The sequence below is a fragment of the Nipponia nippon genome, unplaced genomic scaffold (assembly GCF_047370975.1).
Source record: "Nipponia nippon isolate SJK-2023a ecotype South Korea unplaced genomic scaffold, ASM4737097v1 scaffold_8, whole genome shotgun sequence".
Lineage (NCBI taxonomy): Eukaryota > Metazoa > Chordata > Aves > Pelecaniformes > Threskiornithidae > Nipponia > Nipponia nippon.
In genome coordinates this window covers 11,168,316-11,193,639 of record NW_028262402.1, presented here as the reverse complement: position 1 = coordinate 11,193,639, position 25,324 = coordinate 11,168,316, and the positions used below count along the sequence as shown (strand labels likewise).

The 25,324-nt window shown below is 34.9% G+C and overlaps 1 protein-coding gene across 5 annotated transcripts in view; it reads left to right on the top strand.

Annotated features, from left to right (window-relative positions):
• CEP120 (centrosomal protein 120) overlaps positions 1–25,324 on the top strand; it is a 41,681-nt gene that overhangs the window by 5,246 nt on the left and 11,111 nt on the right. For 2 of the 5 annotated variants that reach the window (XM_087742176.1, XM_087742173.1), the window contains exons 5-19: positions 1,686–1,834; positions 3,037–3,234; positions 5,348–5,575; positions 5,835–6,042; positions 7,087–7,200; positions 8,406–8,583; positions 10,983–11,132; positions 12,008–12,190; positions 14,467–14,563; positions 14,653–14,805; positions 15,493–15,582; positions 16,071–16,163; positions 17,818–17,979; positions 21,613–21,735; positions 23,198–23,296. In XM_087742176.1, coding sequence (XP_087598302.1) covers positions 1,686–1,834; positions 3,037–3,234; positions 5,348–5,575; positions 5,835–6,042; positions 7,087–7,200; positions 8,406–8,583; positions 10,983–11,132; positions 12,008–12,190; positions 14,467–14,563; positions 14,653–14,805; positions 15,493–15,582; positions 16,071–16,163; positions 17,818–17,979; positions 21,613–21,735; positions 23,198–23,296 — 2,225 coding nt within the window. Of the gene's footprint in view, positions 1–1,685; positions 1,835–3,036; positions 3,235–5,347; positions 5,576–5,834; positions 6,043–7,086; positions 7,201–8,405; positions 8,584–10,982; positions 11,133–12,007; positions 12,191–14,466; positions 14,564–14,652; positions 14,806–15,492; positions 15,583–16,070; positions 16,164–17,817; positions 17,980–21,612; positions 21,736–23,197; positions 23,297–24,205; positions 24,288–25,324 lie in introns of all 5 variants that reach the window. The other 3 variants (XM_087742177.1, XM_087742174.1, XM_087742175.1) reach the window with 3 other exon arrangements.

Genomic DNA, 25,324 nt, shown 5'->3' with positions numbered 1-25,324 from the left:
GGATGGGTTTTTCATGTAATCTAAATCATTCAGTACTTAAATCGTGTTCTATTGGTAAGTTTTTGTAGTCACATCTACTTTAACTGTTGGGACTCATTCCACTTCTGGATTCCCTTGTACGTTCCTCTCAAGAGTAATTAGTGAAATGTGTCAAAAATATGTTAGAACTCAAATATTAATGCTAGTAGGTGTCTTTGTGCTGTGCCCTTCAGTCATTTTTTTCATCTGTGATTTTTTTTTACTTCAAGTTAGTTTAAAAAACAAACCCTTAGAAACTTGATTAAAAAAGACCTCCAAAACTAAACCAGGCTTACCTCTCTACTTCATTTCTAAAAACTGCGCCAATGTTACAAGTAGTGGATTTTCTCCTACTTACGTTAAATACTTTGTGTTCTTGCCCTGAGGGTAACTTTTTTGGATTTCTAAATTCATCATCTGCTTATGATCTGTGGCTGTGGTTTTATAAAAACGAAGTGGTCAGTGGCAATAAGTGTTTTACAAGGTTTCTGGCCCAGACTTTCATGACTTGGCTGCATTGCAGCAAGAGTGGTTAAGGCAGTATCGAAGTTCCAGTGTTATCACTTAGCTTATGCCATCCAGGTTCACAACAAAGCACAGGGGATTTTGCTTACTGTAAAGTTTGTAAAGGAAGCAAAGAACTACTGTAAATTATTTGTTAATCTGCACTTCCCTTGTGATCTTTCTGCCTGCAAGCTGTCCTACCCCTCATGACACTGGCAGAAAATACAAGAAATCCCTTCTGCCTTCACAGAGAACTGTCTTCCACTTCATGCTTTCTGTGGAATAATTAATACAAACAAGTTTGCCAGCTTTTCCCCTTCTTCTGTCATCTCAAGATTAGTCAATACCATATTTAGGCAATGGAGGAAAACAAAAGTGTAGATTTTCTCACTTTAAAGTTTGTTCCAAGCATTGGGTATGACAAAGCTATACTACCCAGTTCTGGTCTAGTCAGATAGTTAAGGAGGTGCTTTCCTTTTATGATTCATACACTTTGATTTTTTTTTTCTTATTTTTTTTGCTTCACTGACCTAAGTGGTCTAAAGTTTCCAGTGTTTGAAGCAGAGCCTTTTGGTTCACAACCAAAAGTGCTGTGTGATTATTACTAATTGGTGTAACCTGAGGTGCTTTGAAATGTATTAAATTACTGGCACTATAGAGTAGAAACTAGTAAACCAGAATACAAACAGCACTGAAGACTTCAGATGAAAAATCTTCAAATGAAACATTCCAAAGGTCTGTGGACTGAGAGATCATACTTCTTTCAACAATTGAACAGGTTGTCACATGCAGTTACTGTCTCGCATTTCCTTAAAGGAGTAAAATAAAGAAACAGCATCATAGTCTAACCTAATGAAATAAAGTTCCAGTCACTGTAATGTTGCTCACTGTAACATTAAATAAAAATATGCAGTAGCATTCTGTCTAGCATAGTGTTCAAAATAACGTTTGTGCCCACTGAACAGAAATTAATTTCAGATTTTTTTGTAGCTATACCTAAGTATATTTAGGGACCTTTTTGTGTTGAAATGCTTTGGAACCAAGCATCAAGATCTTTATTTGTATCCACACATACAGTAATTAAAGGTAAAATTACAATTATATATGATTCCTGCACCAATTAATAAGGTCACAAGTTACTTAATTTTTTTCTTTTCTCTTAGCATCTACCTTTCTTTCTGGACTAGACCCTAAAAGTATTGTACCAGTCTTGAATGAAGAAGAGGGCTATCATCAAATTGGACCAGCAGAGTATTGCAGAGACTACTTTGTCTTGTCTGTAACCATTGCGTTTGCCACACAGTTGGAACAGGTTTGTTTCCTTACTATGTGTAGTTTTTAAGTACTATCCTACATTTGTATTTTCACCTTCCCATGCCTTATTTCTAGTTAGGGTAAGTTTCTTGCAATAAATAGCCTTGTCCCATATAGAATTAATATATGTGAGTTTGAATCTTAAGACTTTATGTAGTGCTTACGTGTCATATTACAGATGAAAGATCAGAATTCTTTTGGAGCAAAAAGTAAGGTAAAAAAGTAAAATTGCATTTACTTTAAATTATGCACTTTTATGAAATGCATGCATTTATATTACAATACAGTATAAAAAGTGTGTGTATGGATAATATCAGTCTTCAGTGTGATGACCATGTGCTGAAGTTCAAACAAGATGAAATACCTTTCAGATCTGTAAGATATATGAAATAGTAAAGTTTATATGTTGCCTAAGGGAAGAACTTGCGAACTTGGATGAAGTGCCATGCTGATGTGATTATTTCAGCTTCAGACCTCAGCTGCTGTGTTTATGCTCTAGTGTACCACACTGATACACATTGTCTGATTTAAGAATATAGGTATGCCCAAGTTACTGTGAAAGCCGTGACTCCAAGTCAGCATGATTTAATTGATCTATAACTCATAATGTATGATAAACTCTCCTCAGTCTTGTCATCTTTTTTCAGAGAAAATAATTTTCCATGTCAGAATTATACGGCCTTGTGAAGTAAATTTACTATGATCACTCTGGGGTAGCTTGTGCCTTTTTAGACATTGAACTCACAGTTGCAGTGGCTGCAGGATGAAGTAGCTGTTTCTGCCTGTTCCAGTCTTTTATTCAATCACATAAGTTATATAATAACTCAGCATCTAATCTGCATTGTTTATTTAAACTGTAAAATGTTTTGTGGAGGCACTAATTTCTGAATATTTGTGCAGTGTTTGACATGGTTCAATATATGATGTCAGTTGCAGTCTTTGGTGCTGATAAATCTTAAGGTAATTCAAATGGGTCATTTTACAAATTATTGGTGTGCTTGTGATGTAAGAGGGTTTTTTTATTATCCAGTTTAGTATTAATATAAGAGTTTTTGTGTGTAGTGCAAGCTAGGATTTAGGTCAGCTGCTCAGTAGTTTGAGATCACTTTAAGCTCTTTAATTTCCATGGTAAGGCTTAAGGATTACTGTAACTGTACATTAATGAAAGAGATACATTCTTTTTTCCTGCATCTTTTTCAGTTAGTTCCTAGTACTATGAAGCTTCCTGAACGACAGCCTGAGTTTTTTTTCTACTACTCCTTACTGGGAAATGATGTCACAAATGAACCTTTTACTGATTTAATTAATCCAAACTTTGAGCCAGAAAGAGCTTCAGTTCGAATACGTAGTACAGCTGATGTCCTTCAAGTTTATCTTTGTGCACAGTCAAAATTGCAGGTAAGCTGTTTCTTCTCAAATGTGAATGAAAATAAATAATGAAAACAAAATAAATAGAATATGGCTCAAGCTGAAACTGGAAAGCATTTCTCTTTACAAAATGAGATTGTATTACAGTATTTTGGCCTAAATATAAGTTGATTCTTTTGGTGATATGAGGGAATCCCTAGCAGCAAGTTTCCCAGCTCAGATGGAGTGCAGTCTCTTTAGTGCGATTGCTATAGTAAGCTGGGTTACATGTCATGATAAAAGGTGTTGCTGAAACGTGATATGCCCAAAGAGCTAATGTGGCATTCTCAAGAGCTCTGAGCTCTGGGACCTGCTCTGCAGTCAGACCATCTGTAACCCACAGTCCTGCTTTGTGCTGCCTGTGATAACCTCACCCGCACCAGCTGCTCGGGTCACTCTTGCCTAAGTTCTAAAATCACTGTCCTCAGCACTCTGTGAATAATAAGGGAGTTCTGGCTTTTTTCCCACTCCTTAGCCAAATACTATTTTTAATACACTACAGCTGTATTTGGGCTGTTACAGGATATTGCTTATCTTTAGCTATGCCTGTAAATGGGGGACGTGGTTTAGTGATGGAGTTGGCAGTGTCAGGTTTATGGTTGGACTCAATGTTCTTAAGGGTCTTTTACAACCTAAATGATTCTGTGATTCTAAATATTGGGTAGTATTGAAAGTGTTTATGGCAATCTGTGTCTGGCTCGCACTTAACTCATTACAAAACGAGAGACTGTTTGCTTGAGGGTAATATAGGTTTTCTAATAACATAGCTGGTAAATAAGATGGTGTTAGCTATACAGAGTAAGTCTTGGATCTGGACCCTTTTGAAGTTATTTTTATTTACCTTATACAGACCATTCTAATTTTGTTATCTGGGTTAGTTTAAGAATGTTTTTATTTAAGTCTTATATTTTTTTGGATTTTTTTTTGTCTGAACTTCTAAATATTTTTCTAATGACAGTTTTTGAGGAAACATATGCACTGATGTGTTTGCAATTTAATCTTAGTCTGTGGTCTTGAAATAAGGTATTTAATATAGCATATATTATATATATGTACATATACAGAGAATTATGCATGTTTTCATCATGTTAAAGAATGACTTTTTGAACAAGAGTTTTCATGAGGTAAGATCCACATCTTGATTTACAGTTTTCTTTCTCTGACTTCTCACTCAGCTTCTTAGAACTTAAGATACAGGATCAGAGCACTGTATTCTGATCCTTAATATTTAATGTATTTTTTTCCAAAAGTGAAGACTGTAGTGGTAAAAGGTGCTAGCTGCCAGACTAGGTTGTGTGTGTGTGTATATATATATTGTATATGGTTGTATTTGTATATGTGTGTGTGTACATACATATGCACACCTGGGTACATTATATTGGCAGCTGACACCTTTTAGCATTAAAGTCTTCATTAAGTGTAATAAATATTAAGCATCAGAGTACAGTGCTCTGATCTGCCAGAACAGAACTGAAGTGACTCTTATTTGGGAAAGAGCAAGTTGGTATGTAAGTTTCAAAGAGTAACTTTCACCGAGAAAACTAAATTACCTTAGAGTATGTTGGTTTTTTAAGATCCTTCTTTTACTTAGGTGTATAAATATTAAGCTGTGGAAGGAAGAAAGTGTTGAGTCAAGTTTTGAAGAAGGAATAGTGATTCTTACCAGGAATTAACACAGTTACTTTATTCCAAAAATCCTTGCTATTTAAGTGGTTTCTAAGTACATGGACAAAGGCTGACCTTGCAAATAACTTTTTTCTTTACCTTGCAATCATGCATTTTATATGCCTATACGTTAAGGGGAAGAGTCTGTGCTGTGTTTAGAAGCCACAGACTATTGAATTTGTCCTCCAGAAGGGATGATATAACAGGTCCTCAGAAGGGCACTGCTACTGTGCTGGCACTGGGCAAATCCTACCTGCTCAATACTGAAATTTCATAGCTGTTCTTATGCTCCTCAAACCACTTGTTCTCAGCCTACAGGGAATACATTAGGGATGACAATTTTAATTTGTATTTATGCTACTTTTAGTAGGGTCTGAACAGACAGTTCAAGTGGAAATGCACATGCCAGTTACTTTCTAGCACTTTCATATGTATACAGATCCATCTTTGCTGTGGGGACCAGTCTCTTGGAAGCACTGAAATACCCCTGTCTGGACTACTGAAGAAAGGAAATGTGGAGATTGATCATCATCCTCTGGCAATAGAAGGAGCATTTGTCCTTGTTCCACCAAATAGAGCTAAACAGAAACTGCCACAGTTGCCTTTGGATATGGCTCCTACTGTTGGGGTATCTGTAATTCTGCAAAGGGAGAGCTTGAGTGCCCAGGTATAGCTTACTTGTTTATTGTGGGTTTAGACACTGTTGCACAGTTTCATGCTAAAAAAAAAAGTGGGTATTTCTAAGTCATATTTGACAGTTAAGTATGTAAAAGAAAACCTGGAAGAATAAGTTGCTTTATATGAATAATCCTTTAGTTGTTTCATTTTTCAATGTCAGAAAAATAATCTCAAACTATAAAAATGTTGTAGACAGAATTTTTCAGTGCAAGTCATGATCAATAAGAAAACTATATCACTTCATTCAGCCTTTGATTCCCTTAAATGCTCCAACTGAACCTAAGGAGCCACAGGAGAAAGTTCTTTCACCTATTAGCGGAAAACCAGAGTGCCTGCAGCAGGGATCCCAGAACGTTCTGTCTCAAGTTGACCACTCTTCTTCAACAGAAGATGAAGCAACAGAAAGTGAAGTGGAAAGTCTTAAGTTTGAAAAAGGCACGAAACTAAAGAAAAAGGGTATGTGGTATATAATTTTTTCCGCAGTTGTCAAGTGTGGTCTTGGATAACGTGCTACTCATTTGTGGTGATAAATTTCAGGCAAGTAAGAATTATTTACAGAAAACAAATAACAGGAGGAGAATAAATAGTAATTTGAACATAGTGGTTGTTGAAAACGCTTGGAAGAGCCAGAGTGGGGATTTGGTGGTGTGTAGATTACAAGTGATGTGGATGGTTATCAGCTTGAAAAATAATACCAGAAATACTTGGAATTCCATGAATTTGAGAATGGGAAGGTTCAATACAATATCCATGAAGAAACTGACTTGCTTATTGAAGAGATGAAGTGGTCTAACATTCACATTTATTAAATAGAAAGGCAGGGGAAATGTGGGATTTTCAAGGTTTCTAAGGAATTTACTATGTGGATAATAAATTGTGAAAACAAACATTCATACTGTACAGATTCCTGGACAAAACCAAGAAGCTGTGTTTTTTGTTTGTTTTTACATTATCCTTTTGTAGGGACTTGGTAGCCCACATAGCCTTCTAAGGCTTCCCTTGTTTTGTTTTTGATTTGAGAGCTGGGTTGGGGAGAAGTTGAAGAGGAACAAAGATGAGAGAGGAAGAAATACTATAATGATGTAGTAAAGCTCAGAAGAAAGAATGTTAGTTTGCCAAACATTACTGAACATGCATCTTCCTAAGAGGTGATTCATGAATAAAGCCAAATGATTGTTTTTCTAATGATATTTGTATTACTGTTCTTTTGAGATTGCTCCTAAAGACACCCAGTTCTGCAGAGGAAACTGTGTGCTAGGACGTGCTCTCAGGATTTGTCTGCTAATTCAGCCGAATTTTCTTTTAATCCTAACAGATCTTATCTAAGCAAGGATTAAGTCCTATATATAGAATGTATCAGGAAAAAGTATTGTGAACCCAGCAACTAGTTTGAATCTGCAGTTCAGAAATCCAGGATTCTGGTTTTTTATTAATAGTAATAATAATTGTATAACTCTGTTTTGGTAAGACGTAAGACATCATTTCACATTTATCTTTCAGGACTGGTGGCTGAGTCTTGCCAAGAGGTTAACAAACAGTATACTGAAGAGCTTCCAGTTTTCAAATCGGAGAGCAAACCAAAGTCACCTCTATTGTCAGATCTCCAAAATTCCAGTAATGCAAAATTTAACAAATTTAGTACATTGAATGAAATTTGAATATAGTAGCAACTTAAATGCATGTTAACAGTAGGCTGTATGCAATTTTTGTTCTTTGTGTGTGACAGCCTTAAACTCCTATTCAGCCATTTCATTGCACCAAGCAAGTTAGTGGCATTATACCTGAATGACTGAAAATTTTCATTCATATGTTGTGCTGACTAGCCGATGTGGAAGTATTATGGAATTTTTCTTTTTTGTATTGCTACTGTTAATGCAAATAAAACACTCAAAAACAAGCAGGAAAAAATAAAGTCAATGCTAGCAATGATGTATTTCTTTAAAAATGACAAAAATAGAAACATTTTAGATAATTAAGAAGGAAGAGGATCAGAAAAACTAGCACTTACAAAAGGCAGTTAACTGCTTCTCTGACAGTAAAGCAGAGAAAGAGGCAAAGAAACTATCTTAAACATCTTTGGAGGATACCTTTTGGAGATCCTGTCTGTAAAACTTGCAGTTTGACCTGTTACTCTTTGAAGGCAGTATTGGGTCCCAGTGTAAGGATGTGAGAAGCCTGGATGCAATTGGACAGGCACTCACTGTAGCTTCTACTTCCTAAATTGAAAAATGGATGTCTCGGTAGGTGGGGTCTGATCAAAGGGCATAAGCAGATGTGCTTTACGGATCTAGCTAGAGCATTTTAGTTCATTTCAATAGTTAAACCTTAGCTTGGGACCAATAGCTGATGATTTCTTACATGAGCACTGCAATTGACATGGTGCTCTGTCTCTTTCAGTCTCAGACTGAAGAGGTTAGTTAATGCAAAGCAAACTAAGTTACTACAAATGATTTTTTTTTTGTAAGCCCACCTCTTCTGCATGCCATCAAGTTCGCTAGGAACTTAGTCTAAACTCTTCTTCAGTGAGATAAACTTACATAGCTTTGAAGACTAATAAAAAAGGGAAAAATATTACAGAATCTTTTAAGAAGATTTGAAGTATGCTGGGTTTTTTGTGTTTTTTCTTTGGAAGCATTAACTTTTAAATAGAGTGTCTATTTTTCATAGTATTAGCTTATATTACAAGGAATTGAAATCTCTTGGGGAGGTAAGCTATCTGTACTTGCATTTAAAATGTGAGACCTAGCTTTAATATATTTTGTTATTTTGGGCAGAACAAATTATTAAAAACGCGCACAAATTCTCGTCTGTGTTTTCAGCTGATAATGGTCCAGTAGCTGCATCTCAGCCCAACCCCGTGGGTGCATCCAGTTCTTCTGAGCCTGTGTCAGCACAGAAAGTTGTCATTCCAGCAGCCTCTCACCATTTTTGCTTTTCAATAGACTTACGAAGTATACGTGGTCTGGAAGTTGGTTTTCCAATAAATTGCATTTTAAGGTACAATTTATTTTTGTTGATCTTATTCTTGGTAAGAACAATATCTTTCTCTTCAATACAAAGCCTTCATAGTCTGAATGATTGCTGGCAATACACTGCGTGATGCCTTTTACCTTTACGTAGCTGGTTGTCAATAACAAAATACTTTGGAATGTTTATCTGGCTCATTACTAAACTTCTGAGCATTGCAGCATTAAAGATATCGTGTAATACTTCACCTGCACTGTAATTTGTATTAAATCTCACTTGAATATCTGAGCTCAGACAATACAGATCGTCATTCGGTCCTTAGACAAAAAGGAGGATTACTGGTCTCCTTACTTTCTGGCTGCCTTTGCAGCTGATCAAAGGAGTGATTTCTGTAGCTTTTGATGTCTCCACCAAGAACTCCTTTTAGTGTTTTAGTAAGAGGCAGTTCACCTGGTTTGTGTGTGACAGTGAATCTAAAGGAAGCACTTCTAGTCTTAAAGAACCAGTGTAGTAAATGCATTATCATTCTGAGAGGTTGTATCAGGGTTTTTTGATAGCCTTTACATACAGGACGCGAACCTTAGTAGGGAGAATTAGCATCTTTTGTTACATTAATTTGTGGAGTTACAAAAAAGACAAGCTTTTTGGATACATGAGACTTGTGCCTGAAGCAAAAGTAGAAAACTACTAGTGCTAGTTTGGAACTATTGCTTACTGATGTTAACATGAAAGAAAATTATGAGAGCACTTTTAGAGAATAAACAGATGTTAGCTGGGAGGTGAATGCTACGTTGGGGGAGTAAGAACTGAAAAGGTGAAGGACCAATTAAAAGTAAGGGTATTGAAACCAGTATCTGTATGCAGGTTGGAGTTTGGTTGTGTTTTTAACATTGCCAGTGAAGAGAGAAACTTTCTTTTATCAACTTGTTTTGTTTTAGGTTTTCCTTAAAGTTTAGGACCAAGAGTTTGTAGGTACAGGGATGATTTTGTTATTTTTTAAAAAAAAAAATTCTACTCATGGAATACTAGTTATTGATGGCATACATGAATTCAGTGGTTCCTAGCAGTTTTTACAGTTTGCCTTCTAGTTTCCATTAGGGCTCTTTTGGTACACATGATGAAGCATATCTTTAAATGGTGAAAGCATTGAATATTTGTGGCTGTGGAGATGCAGCTGCATTTCCTTTGCGTTAGTTGTTCTGACAGAGTTTGGTTCAATATGGTTTTAACTGGTCACCAGGAAGTCTATTTATGTTAATGGTTCTTGGAGTTTGAGCTTTGCCTGAACTAGGGTGAAAAGGTGGGGTTGGGATGCGGGGGGTGGAATATTTTAAAACACAACTAATATAGATTGCATCATTAATGGTTTTCTGTATAGACTATGTTTTAAATAGTATGTAGAAAACAATGTACAACGGATGGAATTTTGTCACATAAAAGCTTTTTCACATAACATTCCAAAAATGAATTTGCTTCAGAACAGTGACAATAAATAGGTTTTCCTGTTTCATGCACTTCAATTTTTACAATCGGTGATGAATACGGCAAGAAACTGAAGAGGAGTAATATCCAAACACATAAATACTAAGAAAAGTTGCAGGGTAAAAATTGCATTTTCACTGTGTATTGGGAACATTATTTCATTCAGGTCTAAACAAGCTCTTTAAACAGTTTTGCACAAGCAGTTGAGGTATGGAATTTTATAAGTGGCAGCATTTGATGCAGCATTTATCTTATTAGTAATGTAACTGACAGCTGACATTGTCAATTTGAGCAAAGCGAAGTTCAAGAGGTTTTTGGCCTCTTTGTTGTAGTTTATCATACACAGAATTGTGCTAGTAGAGTAGTTTCAAGCCACATTGTAAATCATATTGGTAAAATGATTCGACTTTCCTTCTAGTGAATTAAACTCTGGCAATTAAAAACTAAACTCTTCAAATATGACTGAAATTTTCAGGTGGTTCTGACACTGCGTCTATGTATACTTAGTTATCAGTTATTGTGTGTTAGACCAGTCTTAGCTGGTCTATATGCATAGTAATAACATAGTTATAAATGTTCTGAAGTAGCAATCTACATCTGAATAAATACTCCTTTCTTCTATTTCTCTGCTCATTTCATATAATGATTGCAGAATTTTAATGAAAGATTAATTCATATAATTGTGAACATACAGGTTATTAGACCTTTTTTGTCAAAATAACAGCAAATATAAATGAAGCTGGATCAGTGCTGAAGTAAATGAAAACATGAATATTTGAGAACTAAATTCTAGTGTTGGATGTATTTGTGCAAATTTTGCTAACTTTAATACAAGTTGTGCTTCAGTAAAAGATGTCTAAACTAGTTGTCTTATTGCAGAAGGTATAAGAAAAAAGTATCTATTTATTAGATTATTATTTGATTGTTTTTATTATTCTTTTTATTAGGTACTCCTATCCTTTTTTTGGCAGTGCAGCACCTATTATGACAAGTCCACCTGTAGAAGTCAGAAAGAACATGGAAGTCTTTCTTCCACAGTCCTACTGTGCGTTTGACTTTGCAACTATACCTCATCAGCTTCAAGATACATTCTTCAGGTGATAACTTGAATTCTTTTTATCTTAATTACACTTTTTCTCTTTTTCATTGTAAATGCAGTCACAAGTTCAAATTTTTTACTTAAAATCATCAGTTTGAGAATTTAGTAAAGAATCCAAGTGCTAATGCCAATGAATATTTAATACACTGCTCTTCCAGTTTCTCTATTACTTACATTTAAAGTAGGGACTCTAAAATTCTGGCTTTTACCTCTTGACTTCTTATACAGGGATCATTGCTTACAGAAACAAGTGGTGTTGCTGTAAGTTGTTAAATTAAAGGCTGATAGCATAGTTTTGTCAAAGCATTACTTCAAATGAAATAAGTTTTTTTATTTTTCTTTTTAATTACATGGTGACTATCCGATATCTTTGAAAATACAGCATGTACCTAGGAAGCTGAGTACAGTGTTGAGGGCTGTGGCACAATTTTCCCAGTAGTCCCACCAGTTTTTGGTAACTGATTAAGAAGTGGAATAAGGAATCATCAAAATGGTGGTATTTTAAAGAAGAGGTGGAGGAGATGTATTTTGAGTGCCAGTGACTAAAGTTTATTTATACGTATTTATAAATGAAGATGATCTGGGTCTGTTAAGATTATTCAGTCAATCACTTTCACTGCAGCATTGTTCTTTCTAATAACTGGAGAAAGGAATGATAATCTGACCAAAGTGAGTAAGTGATGGAGAAGATACAAAGTAAGTTAGTCTTGTTCCTCTGAGTGAGAGGCCGTAAACCCATCTCATTGCTTGACAATTGTGACCATCAGTGGTTTGGGAAGTTACTTTTAGAACCTGAGGTCCTTTTCCCAAATGCATAGTAATGCTTCCTCTTTTGTGTTGATGCCTGACACTAAAATCACTTCTTTGTTTCAGATTACCTCTGCTGGTTGAATTGTGGCACAAGGATAAAACAGCTAAAGACTTACTTCTAGGGGTGGCGAGACTTCAGCTTTCAAATGTTTTGGCTTCAGAAAAAACCCGGTTCTTGGGTGGTAATGGTGAACAATGCTGGCGTCAGACTTGTAATGAAACAGTCAGTGTCACAGCAGCACAAGGGTAAAACTATTTTAAAAAATTATGGTAGCAAGTTTTTAAGAATTGTTTGTTTTGTATTTCCCTGAAAAAGGACAAGCTCTTCCTCTTTACCTTTTTGAATAGGTAAACAGGCTGCACGGTACTGCCATGTGGGGGTGGGAATAAGCATTCAAGAGATTAAAAGTTAAATTGCCACAGGCATGTTCTGCAACCCCACACCACTACCAGATTTATCATAATAAACCTTTTATATAATCATGATCTTGGGGAGGTTTCACAGACAGATTAAAGAAATGAATAATTGGAAAAAATGTTATTGAGGCACTTTCCTGAGTAAGTTACTTAATAATTACAAAAAGCTGCTGATATTCCAGAAAATAGTGAAGACTGTTTAACCATAGTATGCTTTTAGGTGCAACTGACTTCAGTGAAAGTTAGGAGGATGGATATATCCATAGAGTGGAGAGGTTTACTGTTAGTTCCCTGATAGTAGCAAGGGTTTGAGCTTGTGTACAGCAGGAGTACTGTTATTAGTTAATATTCTGTTTGAAGATAAATGTTCATTTATATAGAGGAGTGATGTTCTTTTATGTATGTGAAGAAACTTAATTTATAGTTACTTCTGTCCTGTGTCTTTGAAGATGTGAACTGTGCTAGCAATCAGTGTCTAGACCCTCATCTTTTTCTGTGTGATAATGGAGCTTGATTATGCCTTTAGAAATAAATATAATGGCTATTAACACTGAGGTTGATTTTAAACCTCTAATCTTGCAGATAATTAAAACATGCTATATTTGACAGACAGGAAACTTCAGGTTACTGACACAAAGGCTGATATCCTCCCTCCTCTGAAATTGATAGAAAATCGATCTCTGACTTTGTTTAAACTTTTTTGCGTGAAAGCCAGCATGGCCTGATTCTGTGGAGAGTTAACTTTATAATCTCACTGTACATTAAGGTTCACACTTTCACCAATAATATTCGATAAAATGAAACCTAGTTTTGCACAAAACTTAATAACCACTAGATGGCATTCTCAAAATGTAATCAGGTCAGCATTTTGCTGTGCTGATACCTTTCTAGCTTTACTCTTGCTGATGTAACATTGTTTTTACACTGATATGTTAAACTGATTTAATTACTCAGATTTCTGAGGTGCACTACCTTGAACCTTGTTTTTTTTAATCAGTGACTCATAGAAAGTTGTAAGAATTTAATGCACTAATTTAACTTAGGTGAAGTACAAATGTTTGGTGTTTTTTTTCCCCTTGCAAATAACTGTGTAGAAGATTGCACCTTTGTAAAAATATTATAACATCATCTTTTTATATTCGTTGGAAGAGAATTTCCGTGAAAACTACAGCCATGGTTAATTCCTGCAGGCTTTTTTTTTTGCAAATTGCTTGATAGCTAATTCTGCAGCTTCCAGGCTTCAAGTAGTTGTGTAATTGCCTTTACATCATTGAGTAGTTATAACTGAAATTAGTTCTGTTTCTGATCAAGTACAGGTCTACGCTGCAGTGTACTTTCATGTTAGACTAGTGATAACTTTCAGTAACGTGATTTGTGCGTATTCCTTCTCTCAGTATCTTTCTGTGCACAAAACCATCTTTGTTTACTACATTTTTGTCTATGATTGAGACAGCAGAGACAAATTGCTTTACTTAAGCAGAAACTGCAACTAATTTAAAATTAGTTTATTAAAATATCAGTTATCTACTCATTTTTTCACTTTACAAGAACAGATAGATATTTAACCTATTAGTGGATTTAAAGTTGTCAGTTCTCTGTGCTGAAGCTTCCAGAAATGTGTTTTTTACTAATCCAAGGATGGCTTACTACACATAAGTGATTTACTGTACTGTGGATAACTAGAAAGTTACTGTTAACATCTACAAAAACAAGACTAATGAAATTCGTTGAGTATCTTAGAACGAAGCCAGCAGCAATACCTGTATTCAACAGATACATTTGTCAGAAAGATTTAAGCCTGCAGGTACAATTTTGGATCATTCTCTTGTTACAGGGGTATGTTGGTTATAGTAAGCTGTTAGTTGACTAGGTTCCCAGTGACAAGTTATCTGTTAAAGTCAGAAAGCTTACTGTAGCTATATAAATCAGTCTCTAAGTTAAAATAGTATACATGGGAGAACATGTTTGGGCTCTCACATAGGCAACTGTTTAGAGCCTCTGAGCTTGTACAGAACCTTTTAGCACTTCAACTTTGCTATTGTGTGTTTTCTTACAATTCACTTTCTGTATTTTTAAGACAGTTTTCATTAAAATAACATTTATAGGTCAGTCAACAGAATAGCAGAGCTTTCATATACTATCACTTTGGAAGACTACGGACTTGTGAAGATGCAAGAAGTTCTGGTGTCAGATTCTTCTCAAGTAAGTTTTACATAAATCTTATCCTTTATCCTTGAACACTTCTTTGAAAAGTTGGGTTTCCAGTTAAAAAACCACTGTTATTTTATCAGTGTGTAGGTGCTGGTCAGCAGCGGCATGTCCCTCACACTCAGCCTCGCTGTGCCCCAGAAAACCATCCAGAACCTCGAGAAACTCTTGAATACAAAGCAGCGCTGGAGCTAGAAATGTGGAAGGAAATGCAAGAGGACATTTTTGAAAATCAGGTTTTTACTTTGTTTACTTCCTAAACTGTATGACTGCCAAAGAAGCTTTAGGAGAATTGGTGAGAGGAATATTAATTGCATTTTTCTTAAACTTTGCCACTGTTTCAAATAAGAACTAAGTTTTGCTCATATAGAATATTAAAACTTCAGATGTATACTAATATCTTCCATACTCTTAAGGAAGAAGGTTAATTTTTTTCTGTTAAATGACTGAAGTAGTGAAATACCTACTGACTAGGTAGTGAAATACAGAATACCCCCTTCACAATTTCCCCTTTACTGTTTATGAAGTACAGTAGATATTAAAGATTCAGATTATTAGTGTTAAATATTAACACTGCATTTCTTTATTCTCAGTCAAAACCCATTGCTGTGTTTCCACTCTTGAAGTCATTCTAGGTGTTCTTAGTCACATGCTTCTTTTTAAAAGATACTGAGAATCTAGTGTCTAGATTTTTTTTTTCTCCAACTTGGGCTTATATTGCATTTTCTACTTAAGGATAAGAAATATCTTTCACTATCAGAATCGTACCTCGAGTTATATAAGTCAGTGTACTAAACTTAGTTTTTAATTCTTTTGCTTCAAGGCTTAGTTCTGCTAGTACTCTCTCCTTTAAAGTTGCATTTCCAACAACTTTGATTTGCTTCTGTGGTTTGGGGTTTTTGTTCCTTTTTGGCTTTTAAAAGCTTAAAAAGAAGGAAATGGCTCATATGCAAGCGCTTGCAGAAGAATGGAAGAAAAGAGATAGAGAGAGAGAAGCATTAGTGAAGAAAAAGGTAAGGAATCTCATTCTTATACCTGCTGAAAGTCTCATTATGAATCTCACATTGCTATAAAATTTGACAAGATATTTCGTAACTATAACATAAAACATAGGCCTGTGATTAGTCTTCACACCTACTGGTATGCATGCATCTAGTCTACAACAGTGCAAAAAATTGAAACTATCCCTTAATCATGGAATACTTGTTAGAAATCCTTTAGGTTAGCTTACTTTTTTAGGTGGGCTTTTTAATTGCCTTTCACTTGCATGGCCAAAAAGCACTTCTACAGCCCAGCTGTGCGTGGTTACCTGTTAGCCTTTATTGTATTAAAAGGCTGTCCATCATGATTTCATCATTAAGAGCTGGAGATTTGTTTCATATGTAAATCTCCAAACAAAAATTGTCAATTTTTTATGTCATAACAAGAGTAAATTTTCACCTGCCTAAAACATTATTTTTATTGCAAGAAAAAAAATGCGGGTTTTTTTTTGTTTTTTGAGGTAGCAGAATATACTGTTTTGGAAGAACAACTTCAGAAAACCCTGCGAGATCTAGATAAGCGAGAACGACAGCTTTTTAGTGCTGAATCAGAGGTAAAAAGTGTTTGGTCATTTTAGACAATTCAATGGCATGAGCTGTTTCTATAAGGTTTGTTGAGTTTTCGTATAGCGATAATTGTGCCCTGTGTATAAGAACTGAAACAGCCACGTTCATACTGATACATAGAGGAGCAGTAATATTTTAAGCCAAGTTTTGTTACAACTACACTGTTTTACTGAAGTAGAAATTCAGTGAACTTTTAAGTGAGTTGCTAGAATTATAGAACTGTAAATTTTCTGTTATTAACAGAATTAGAGTATCAGTGGAGACATCTAACACTAGCATATTTCAATTTTAAGTTTAGTACTGTCAAGTGAACATTGTACATGTGTATAAGACTGCCTTACTTCAAGCAGTAATTCCTAGAGTAACCTTTGAAATAGGAGATGGTGACAAGGAGAGCTGAGAGAAACTGTAGTTGTCCAGGTTTTGTTATCCAGTGATTTGATAGAGTTCCTATTTCGTGGTTTTTTTTTTTTATAGCGACAGGGCCAAAGAAGATGCAGGAGAAACCAATAGCTACCACTGTTTCTAAATCTCACTGAATACCCCTGAGATGTGGAAATGGGGTGCGAGTCCTCAGGGAAGCTAGTTGTATGGAAAGAGAAACAAAGAAAATAAACTTCCTATTTTTGTACTACAGAACAAACTCACAATTACATAGGTAAACTGCTGTGGTGATTTAGCAGTCCAACAAACTCTCTTTTCTCCTGTAGCTCGGATTAATCTTTTCATCATATCAGTCCCTCCTGTGCTTGTGAACAAAGTTAAAGCTCCCAACACAGGGACTGGCTGGTTGAGCCTATGTCCTGTTCTGTACTCAGGCTCTCCATACCCCTCAAGATGCAGTTTGTGCTGTAAATAGTGGCTGACTTTACCTTTAACATCTATGCAAAAAATCTGGTGATTAGGTTTGGCTGAATGCATTTCAGTCTGAGTAAAAGTATTTCTTTTGAATCTCATACATGTTTGTCTCAAAACTTGCTCTAAATTTAGTGAGATTCTGACCTGAAGGTTTAGAGATAATAAAAATCAGTGGATTCCAAAAGCGTCTAGACAAAATGATGTAGGGTTCATTTAGCAATTACACAGTTTGAGAAATGGGCCATTTGGACATGTTTCTATTCAGCTAGCAGTTATCTGAGCCAGTAACATCTTTCTAGAAAGTTCAAACATGTCAAGAACTGTTTTCCTGTTTAGCTCAATGAGAAATTCTCTTAATATGCTCAGTTTGAAGAGTGCAATCTTACTGATGTAAAGGCATCTTGGCTGTAGCTGTGACTTCACTGTTTCTGCCATGAAGGGGTGTATTTAGCTTTTTAGTTTGTAGTAGAAAGGTGGATATAAAATTTGCCTTTAACAATCCCATGTAGAAAGTACAGTAGAGATACAGATAACTCAATTTTTAAAATAGTCAAGCAAGAGTATATTTGTAGCCCAAATAGAGTAATTTTCAGGTCATTAGTTAAACTGAAAGTCAATAAAAGAGTATGTAGCAAACATATAGATAACAATGGAATTTCTATTGTTTATTTTCTAAAATGCATAACAATTTTTTCTGTCATGAATAGTAGTAACAGTTGTAAAAAAGACTTAAAATACAGATCTTGCACCTATGGATTAATATAAATTTGTCTCACTTCTAAGCTTCAAAGAGTAAAGAAGGAGCTGCAAGCAGAGCATGAACGAAATTTGCAGGAGCTACAGGATTCTGTGCGGCGAGCCAGAGAAGAATGTGCACACCAGGTTGAGCTAGAAAGGTCAAAAATCAAACAGCTGGAAGAAGACAAGCTTCGCTTACAGCAGCAGGTAAGTACACTTAAATTTTCTGTATCAACCATTTACTAATTTAAGTAAGCATTTTTTTAAAGTAAGTATAGTAAGTTGAGCAATGATTTTGAGGCAGGTGCATATTGGCAACTTCGTAGTAAATATTTTATCTCCGTTGTTCAGTGAGCTATTTGCTGGGATCCATCTCTTCCCAAGTGTTGCTCAGTAGTAGGGCCAGTTTGCAATGCAGTGGTTATAAGTTGTTTTTTTAACACTGAAAATCAAACTGCAACTGCAAGCATACCTTACATGTAGAATCTGAAGAGCAGTATACATTTCAATAACTTAATAAATTGTTAGCAATTTACATCTAGTAAAACATTTAGGTAGCTTGACTATGCAGCTCATTTTATTCTTCTATTGCAAAGAGTATTTCCGTTATCCTTATTGGGGCAGGTGGGGGGGGGGGAGTTATCCTGATATTGTGATCTTCTATTCTGAAAGTAGTAGTTTCATTAAACCGAGAAAATTTAGACCACATTCTTTTGTCCTGTAAGCTAGCTTTTGCACTAATGAGAAGGCTAGTCTAGCTACTTTTCTTGGCTGTTAAACCATACTGTAAAATTTTAAAAGTTAGTACTAGCTTTTTTGAGCAGTTACAATACTAGACACTTAATTTGTTGTTAAGTAGATTAAATCTTAGTAATGCATAAGTGTTTCTCAAAGTACTTAATTTATGTAGATGAATTCCTTGCTTTGGTGCTTTTTATTTCTGATATGTGACAGTGATAATCCCACAATAGCTTTGACTAATTGAAGAACTATATAAGCCAAAGACATATTTTTGTATTAGGAAAAGTTGTGCTGAGTTTTTGTGGTTTTTTCAGTTTAATATTAAACACTGATATTAACCTACTTCTTTTCACATCAGCATATGTTAACCACATTACAATGAACTTTTTAAGTATAGCTAGTGTAAAAAATGTTGCTCATCTAGAAGGTGCTAATCGTGGCTATTCTACTGAACAATCATTGAATTGAGATGAGCAGTTTCAAACTGCAGAGTGCAGTCCACTTCAAAGTGATAGATGTGTTGTTGGCAGTTACCAATGCTGTACCAGTCCAGACAAGACAGCCAATAGTTCTTCAGGCTCAAGCGGCCAAATGCTACCACCTAGGAGTCATCTTCCAAATTCATTCTTTTGACTCTCGCTGGCTTTTTTTTAGCTAGGTTACCATACCATCACAATCACTTTATTTTTGCTATTCAGAACAGATATACTGTATCAGAAGAAAGATCCAGTTAGCTCAGCATTCTGTTGCAGCAATGGTTGGATTTAGAGGACAAGAAAATAAGAAATGGGACAATGAGAAAATACAATTTTGGTATATCCAGCAACACCATCAAGAGTTACATGTACCCTCATCTTGAGGCAGCATTTGATATTTACTATCCATCAGTGAAAGTATTCTTCGTGAACTCGTCTGATCCCTTTTAAAAAGTATTTCTATTTGTAGCATTGCAACATCCTGTGGCAGTGAATTCTAAAATTTAATTATGTGTTGCATATTTAAAAACATCTTTTTGTTCGTTTTAAGCTCGTTGCTTAATAAATATGAAGAATACTTTAGTGCCTGTGCTACATACCATTCCTGATTGCTTAAGTGTCTGTCATACTGTCTCTCTTCCAAACACAAGCCCTGCTATGTTTTGTCTTGCTTTGTATGAAGGCTGTTCCTTCCAGCTGATCATCCTGGCTGTCTTTCTCTGTGCTGTTCATGCTATGTTGAATCTCTCTTGTGTTTCAGTATGAGGTGGCTGTTACCGCATATTCTGCATAAGACAAACTTTTTTTGGTTTGCTTTGCTGGGGGTGGGGTGGGTTTTGTTTGTCTTGGAGTCTCACTGTAGGATAGTTCCCTTTGTAATGTGCACAAGCAGAAAGTTCCTGTTGCTACCAGTTCTGATGGGCCTCTTTTTTTTTTTTTTACCTTTTTGGGTGTGGGGTTTTTGTTTGTGTTTTGTTTTGTTTTTAAACAAGGAATGTTCTGGAGTAAATTATAATAGTTCTAAACAATATGCTTTGACTTATTCCTTGCCTTTTGAGGAGATGTGTCAATACACAATTTTCACACTTGAATTGTCGAATTCTCTAGATGTCTAACTTATTAGGAGATAAGCCCCATGGTGCGCAAGAGAAGATCCTTGAAGCATCCACCTTGAAGAACACCACTCTTACTTCCTGTATAAGGAAGCTGTGGTTTATTTGTATGATTTGTGCAGTTCCTTAACAGTCCACAACCTGAGGTCTCATGAGAAATTAAATTTTTGAAAGTTTTTAGAACTAAGCAGGAAATTAAACAGTATTGTAGAAGTTCTAGGGAGAGCTGGCATTTTTATAGCTAAAGAAATTAGTTACTGTCTCTGTCATCAGCATCATGTCTGTATGCCTGCTTTAAAAAAAAAACTGTAAAAATGGAAGGGTGGCAAACAACAATATGTTTTGTCGAAGTTGGCTATTGTGGCTATATGTGAAACGTAACTGCAGTGAACTACGTTTTTGCATGGCTCCTTAGGAAACATCTTTGCTTTCTTACATCAATTCTGTAGAAATAACAGATGCAGAAAGCAAAATTTTGGAAGAAAAACAGGTGACTCTATTACAAGATCCAAAGGTTTAAAATACCGATGTACTAATAGAAGAAGTTGTTGACTTTGAAAAAGAAATGAATTCTCTCAAGCATTTTCATCCAGTATTCTAAACGGTTGGATACAGTTTATGGAAATACTTACATTAATTAGTTGGACATAAATACAACTGCAGCATTTGGGATCATATTTTGTGATGGACTGCATCAGTTCCATCAGGTGTATTAAGGTATTTATAGTTGAATAATACTTAACAGAAGAAGAATATAAGCTACTCTTAGAAAACATCTTATAAAAATAGTTAATATTTTTGTTATGGTATTATGAAAAAAAGCTGTTAAACATTTGACTTGCTTAGTTTCTTTATTGCAAAGTAATTGTGTATTGGCATCATTTTTCAAATTACCCATTTTAAGATGAAAAGCAAAGCTCTCTTGTAATATCTTCATGAAACTGTAGAAGTACACAGTGAGAGCAGAGATATGTAGCATTAAGTCATTAGTCGCTGCAGTCTTTCTACTTCAGCCTTTCTTCTAAATCATTATTTGGCTGTACAAAGTATTAGTTGTTTCTTCTTCCAGACATTCCTAAACAAGTTATGCTGGTGAAATTGAGTAAGTAATAAAACTTCATACAGTAGATAACACTGTTGGCTTTCTTTAAAAGATGTGTGTAAATCTAAATAATTTTTTCTGTGTTTTTTCTGTAAGTCACTTTAGAAATGTGAAAAGCCATGTTTATAAATCTTGATCCTCTGTATATGAGGACAGACTTGTTTTTTCTTTCCAGTACTACACAAAGGTCCTCTTTAAAATTCTTCCAATTAAAACCTCGTTGTATGCCATCATCAAGAAATCATGAATTATGAATATATAGCTTTCAGTGTCTGTATTATATCAGATAATTGACAGTAAGATGTTTGCTCCAGGGACTAAGGAGTAACTTCAGTTCTGTAACCTAGTTCTTTGTCTATGAATGTTTTTTTCTGCTAACTTGCATTATATCTTGATATCTTTAATGTAGCTTTATGAAGCAGAAAATAAGCATAAAATTTTGGAGAAGGAATTCCAGCAATACAAAGAACAGCAAAGTAGCAAACCAGAAATCCAGCTACAATCGGAAATAAATCTTCTCACTTTAGAAAAGGTATCTTGGATTTTTCTAGTCTTTAAAAACTCTCAAAATGGTTCATTCACTGATAAGGGAGGTGTAGAATAATCTGGCATGATAAACTCATTGATTTGTCCATTTTCTTTTACTTTTTCCAACAATTTTTTCAGGCTTTAAATATTCAGATACAAATAAGGCCAACAGGGGCCTTATTTCTATAGAGGAAGCAGTAGTGTTAGAGTCTAAAGCAGGAAAAAACTAACGTATATATTTAAATTGCTACCATTATGATTTATGACAGGGACTCCAAGCATTCTGTTTATAGAACTAAAAGATAAAGATTTTTTTTGTGAGGATTAATTTAGACTGGTATTCCGTTATGTGCATTGGGATTTTTAAGTATTTCTGAAAAGAGATTGTTACTTATCAGTGGAATGGAATCACTGTCATAAATTGCTTTCTTAGAAACTATACGTGCCTTCAGTAGAGGATGTTTTGCTTAATTAAAACCACAGATATGGGCATTTTTTGCTCAGAATTACTGTGAGATTTGAGGTGAATTGTTGACTGAATATGCTGAAAAAAATTGGACCAGGCTTCTTGGCACAAAATGCACTCACAGTTATATGGCCAGTCTGCGTGTTACTGCATGCTTGAATAACTTCTAATCAAGCAAATGATTCAGAGTGTTTCTGCCTCTTCAGACTTTTTAAACTCTTAGCTTAAATATTTTGTTAGATTTCCTATTTTTGTTAGATTTAAAAAAAAAAAATCAGTGCTTTAAGAGATTCACAAATCTAATGGTAAATAATTTTTGTCTGATTAAAAGAAAATATCACTGCCTCAGATTCGTTAATTAAAAAGGCTTAACTTTTCAGGTTACTGTGTTCTATGGGCTTTACAACAGTTTTCATTTGCCTTTTAATACTAAGTTTTCTGTACAGAATGCAATGAATTTTTTTTAGTGTGTAACTTTTTTAAAGATTTATTTAGATAGTAAGATCAAAGATTTACACTAGATACACAGATTTTTAAAAAATGGTTTGAACAGATGTCTATTTCAGAGAAAAGAATGTAGCACATATCTTCTATCAGCTGCAGGAAAGAAAAAAAACTACACACCTTTTAAAGGCAACATTTATCCATCAGTGTTTCTGTTAAATTAGTGTTTATAATCTTCCTTTGAAAAAAAAAAAGGGGGGGAGGGTTGCTAATTTGAGAATCCTAAATTTAAAGGTTGCATCAGCAGATTTAGTGCTAAAAACTAATCTTTTCTTTTTTGTATAGACGGCTATCTAATAAAAATAAGGCTATATTTTAAACAAGAAAATGTTCATGTGCCATAATATTTATGTTATATTATATAACAGCTTTAGATGATGTTGTATGTTACACTACATAAACACTTTTCTTAAACCAGACCCTTTGTATATATACATCTTTCAGTGATTGTTACTGCTGTTATTGCTTCAGCTGATATGATTTTAATTGCTTTCAGGTTGAACTTGAAAGAAAGTTGGAGTCAGCTACCAAGTCAAAGCTCCACTACAAGCAACAATGGACAAGGGCTTTGAAAGAACTTGCAAGGTTAAAACAGGTATGCAGGTTTTCTTTTGTCATTTGAGACCACCAAGTTAATGTAGTGTTGGAAGCTACTAATAGTTACTGTTAACTACTGGCAGTTTTCATTTTATTAGTGTTTATCGTTGAAAAATTAAAGCTCTGCGCTATGCTTTTTACAAAAATGAGAACAGCAAAACTGATTTGAGTTTGATGTTGAACTCGGGAAAGACCAAGGCTCAGGTCTGCAAGGAAGGTTGGCATAGCTAAAAGGAGGCATGATTAAAAAAATAAGTTTCATTAATCTCATTCCCAATAATGCTCAGTCAGCACTTCCAGTGAAAATATTTTGTTCCTGTCCCAACCCTCTTGGTCAGTTACAGTCCGAACTGTTCTGTATTTTAATTGTAAAATTAATGAAGAGTAAAGATGAGAAACAAAGCTTAGCTTTTAGAAACAATAGTTTAAGGTTTGCTGAATGCTGTAAAATGAAGTAAGCTTGCAGAAAAGTTGAACTGGAAGTGAAACTTCTTTCTCCTGCTTTTGGAAATCCTGATCTCATGTGGCATGCTTTTTTACTGCTGTGTTTTTAACAGAGCTCTTGTGTGTGTGTATATATAAGTAGTCATACACATATGAATTTAAAATATTCTGTTAAAACTTGCAAGAGTAGCAGCTTCATTCTCACTGAATCCATACGCCTGTGTTTTTTGTCATTGCCTGTCTTTCATGAATTACAATAAACATTAGCTAAACAGTATACTTAAGAATGGCAAGCATTTCCATTGGCCTTGACAAACAAATTAGTAAATCTTTAATCCCTGTTGCTGAACAAACCTTGACACAGACATAAAGCTTCAGAATTCAATTTTAGTAAAAGGTTTTTATTACCTGTATGCACACCTACTTCCTGCTTGAGGAAAAGTGTTTCATTTTTTTTTTTAAGGATTATAGTTCCTACTTCATTCCTACTGCTAGAGTATTCAGTTTTTGGAGAGTAAGAAGCTAAGCCCAGCCTCTCCTAATTGGTAATTACCTTTTTTTAATTTGTATTTCTCTTTGAAGAGAGTGAATGTGCTGTGTAATCACTATTAATAATTAAAAACTTGTCTTTATCTGCCATCTTCAAATTTGTCCTTTCTTGCCTAGTGATAAAAGGAGTCATGAATTCTCATCTCCAATTTCTGAAACATCTATGCTTGACAAGATGATAGAAGGAAGAATATAAATCTTCTCTCTGATTAAGATTTCTTCAGTAGCCATGAAATGTTCAGGCTATTTTTTCTTACTGCCATATTTAAAAATTCCTGTAGTATAAAAGAGAGATTGTTGCTTGCCAGATTAACACTAGTGTATATCACTATCAGGTTTTTATTATAAACTTCATCAGTGTAGAACTGATGATCTGAATTTAGTAACATGTAGATGGTTTCAGCTAACCCTCTTGCTGAAAGCCTGAACCATAAAATAAGTTGGCATGTACAGTGAATACCTACAACTTTTCTACTACAGAACAAACCCTTTCAAAGTAGTTCCTTGTTGTTTTTGTACTCCTGTGCTTCATCTTATACTTAGTCTATTGATAAAGGATTTAAGTGACTTTAAAGAGCCAAATAAAAGTTGAAGCAGAGCTGATCAAAAACCATTTACTGTGTTTTAAATATAAACTTGGAAACTGTTGCTTCAGGAATTCTAGATTTGCTTTAGTTCAGATGATTTGTGCAATTGTGCATAGTTTGACCAATTTCTTGTTTAAATTGGATTAGTACCATGTTAATTTTGCATTGCCTCTGGTGAATAGCTACAGGGCTGTAATCTGTGCCAGTAATTTGTCACACCAAAGCTCTCTAGAGAACTATACAAAACATTTGTGTAGTGAGGATTAGACGCTGAAAGCCATATCTTAGATTGTTAATAAATGTTAATGACAAAACCCAGCTGGTAAGTCTTGGAAATGAGATCTAATGCTTTGTGCCCATTGCCAAAAAAATGTTTAAACAGAGATTTCCATTACTCAAAGGTGACCTAGTACAGTCAATTTGTGAATTAAAGAAGCATAATCTAC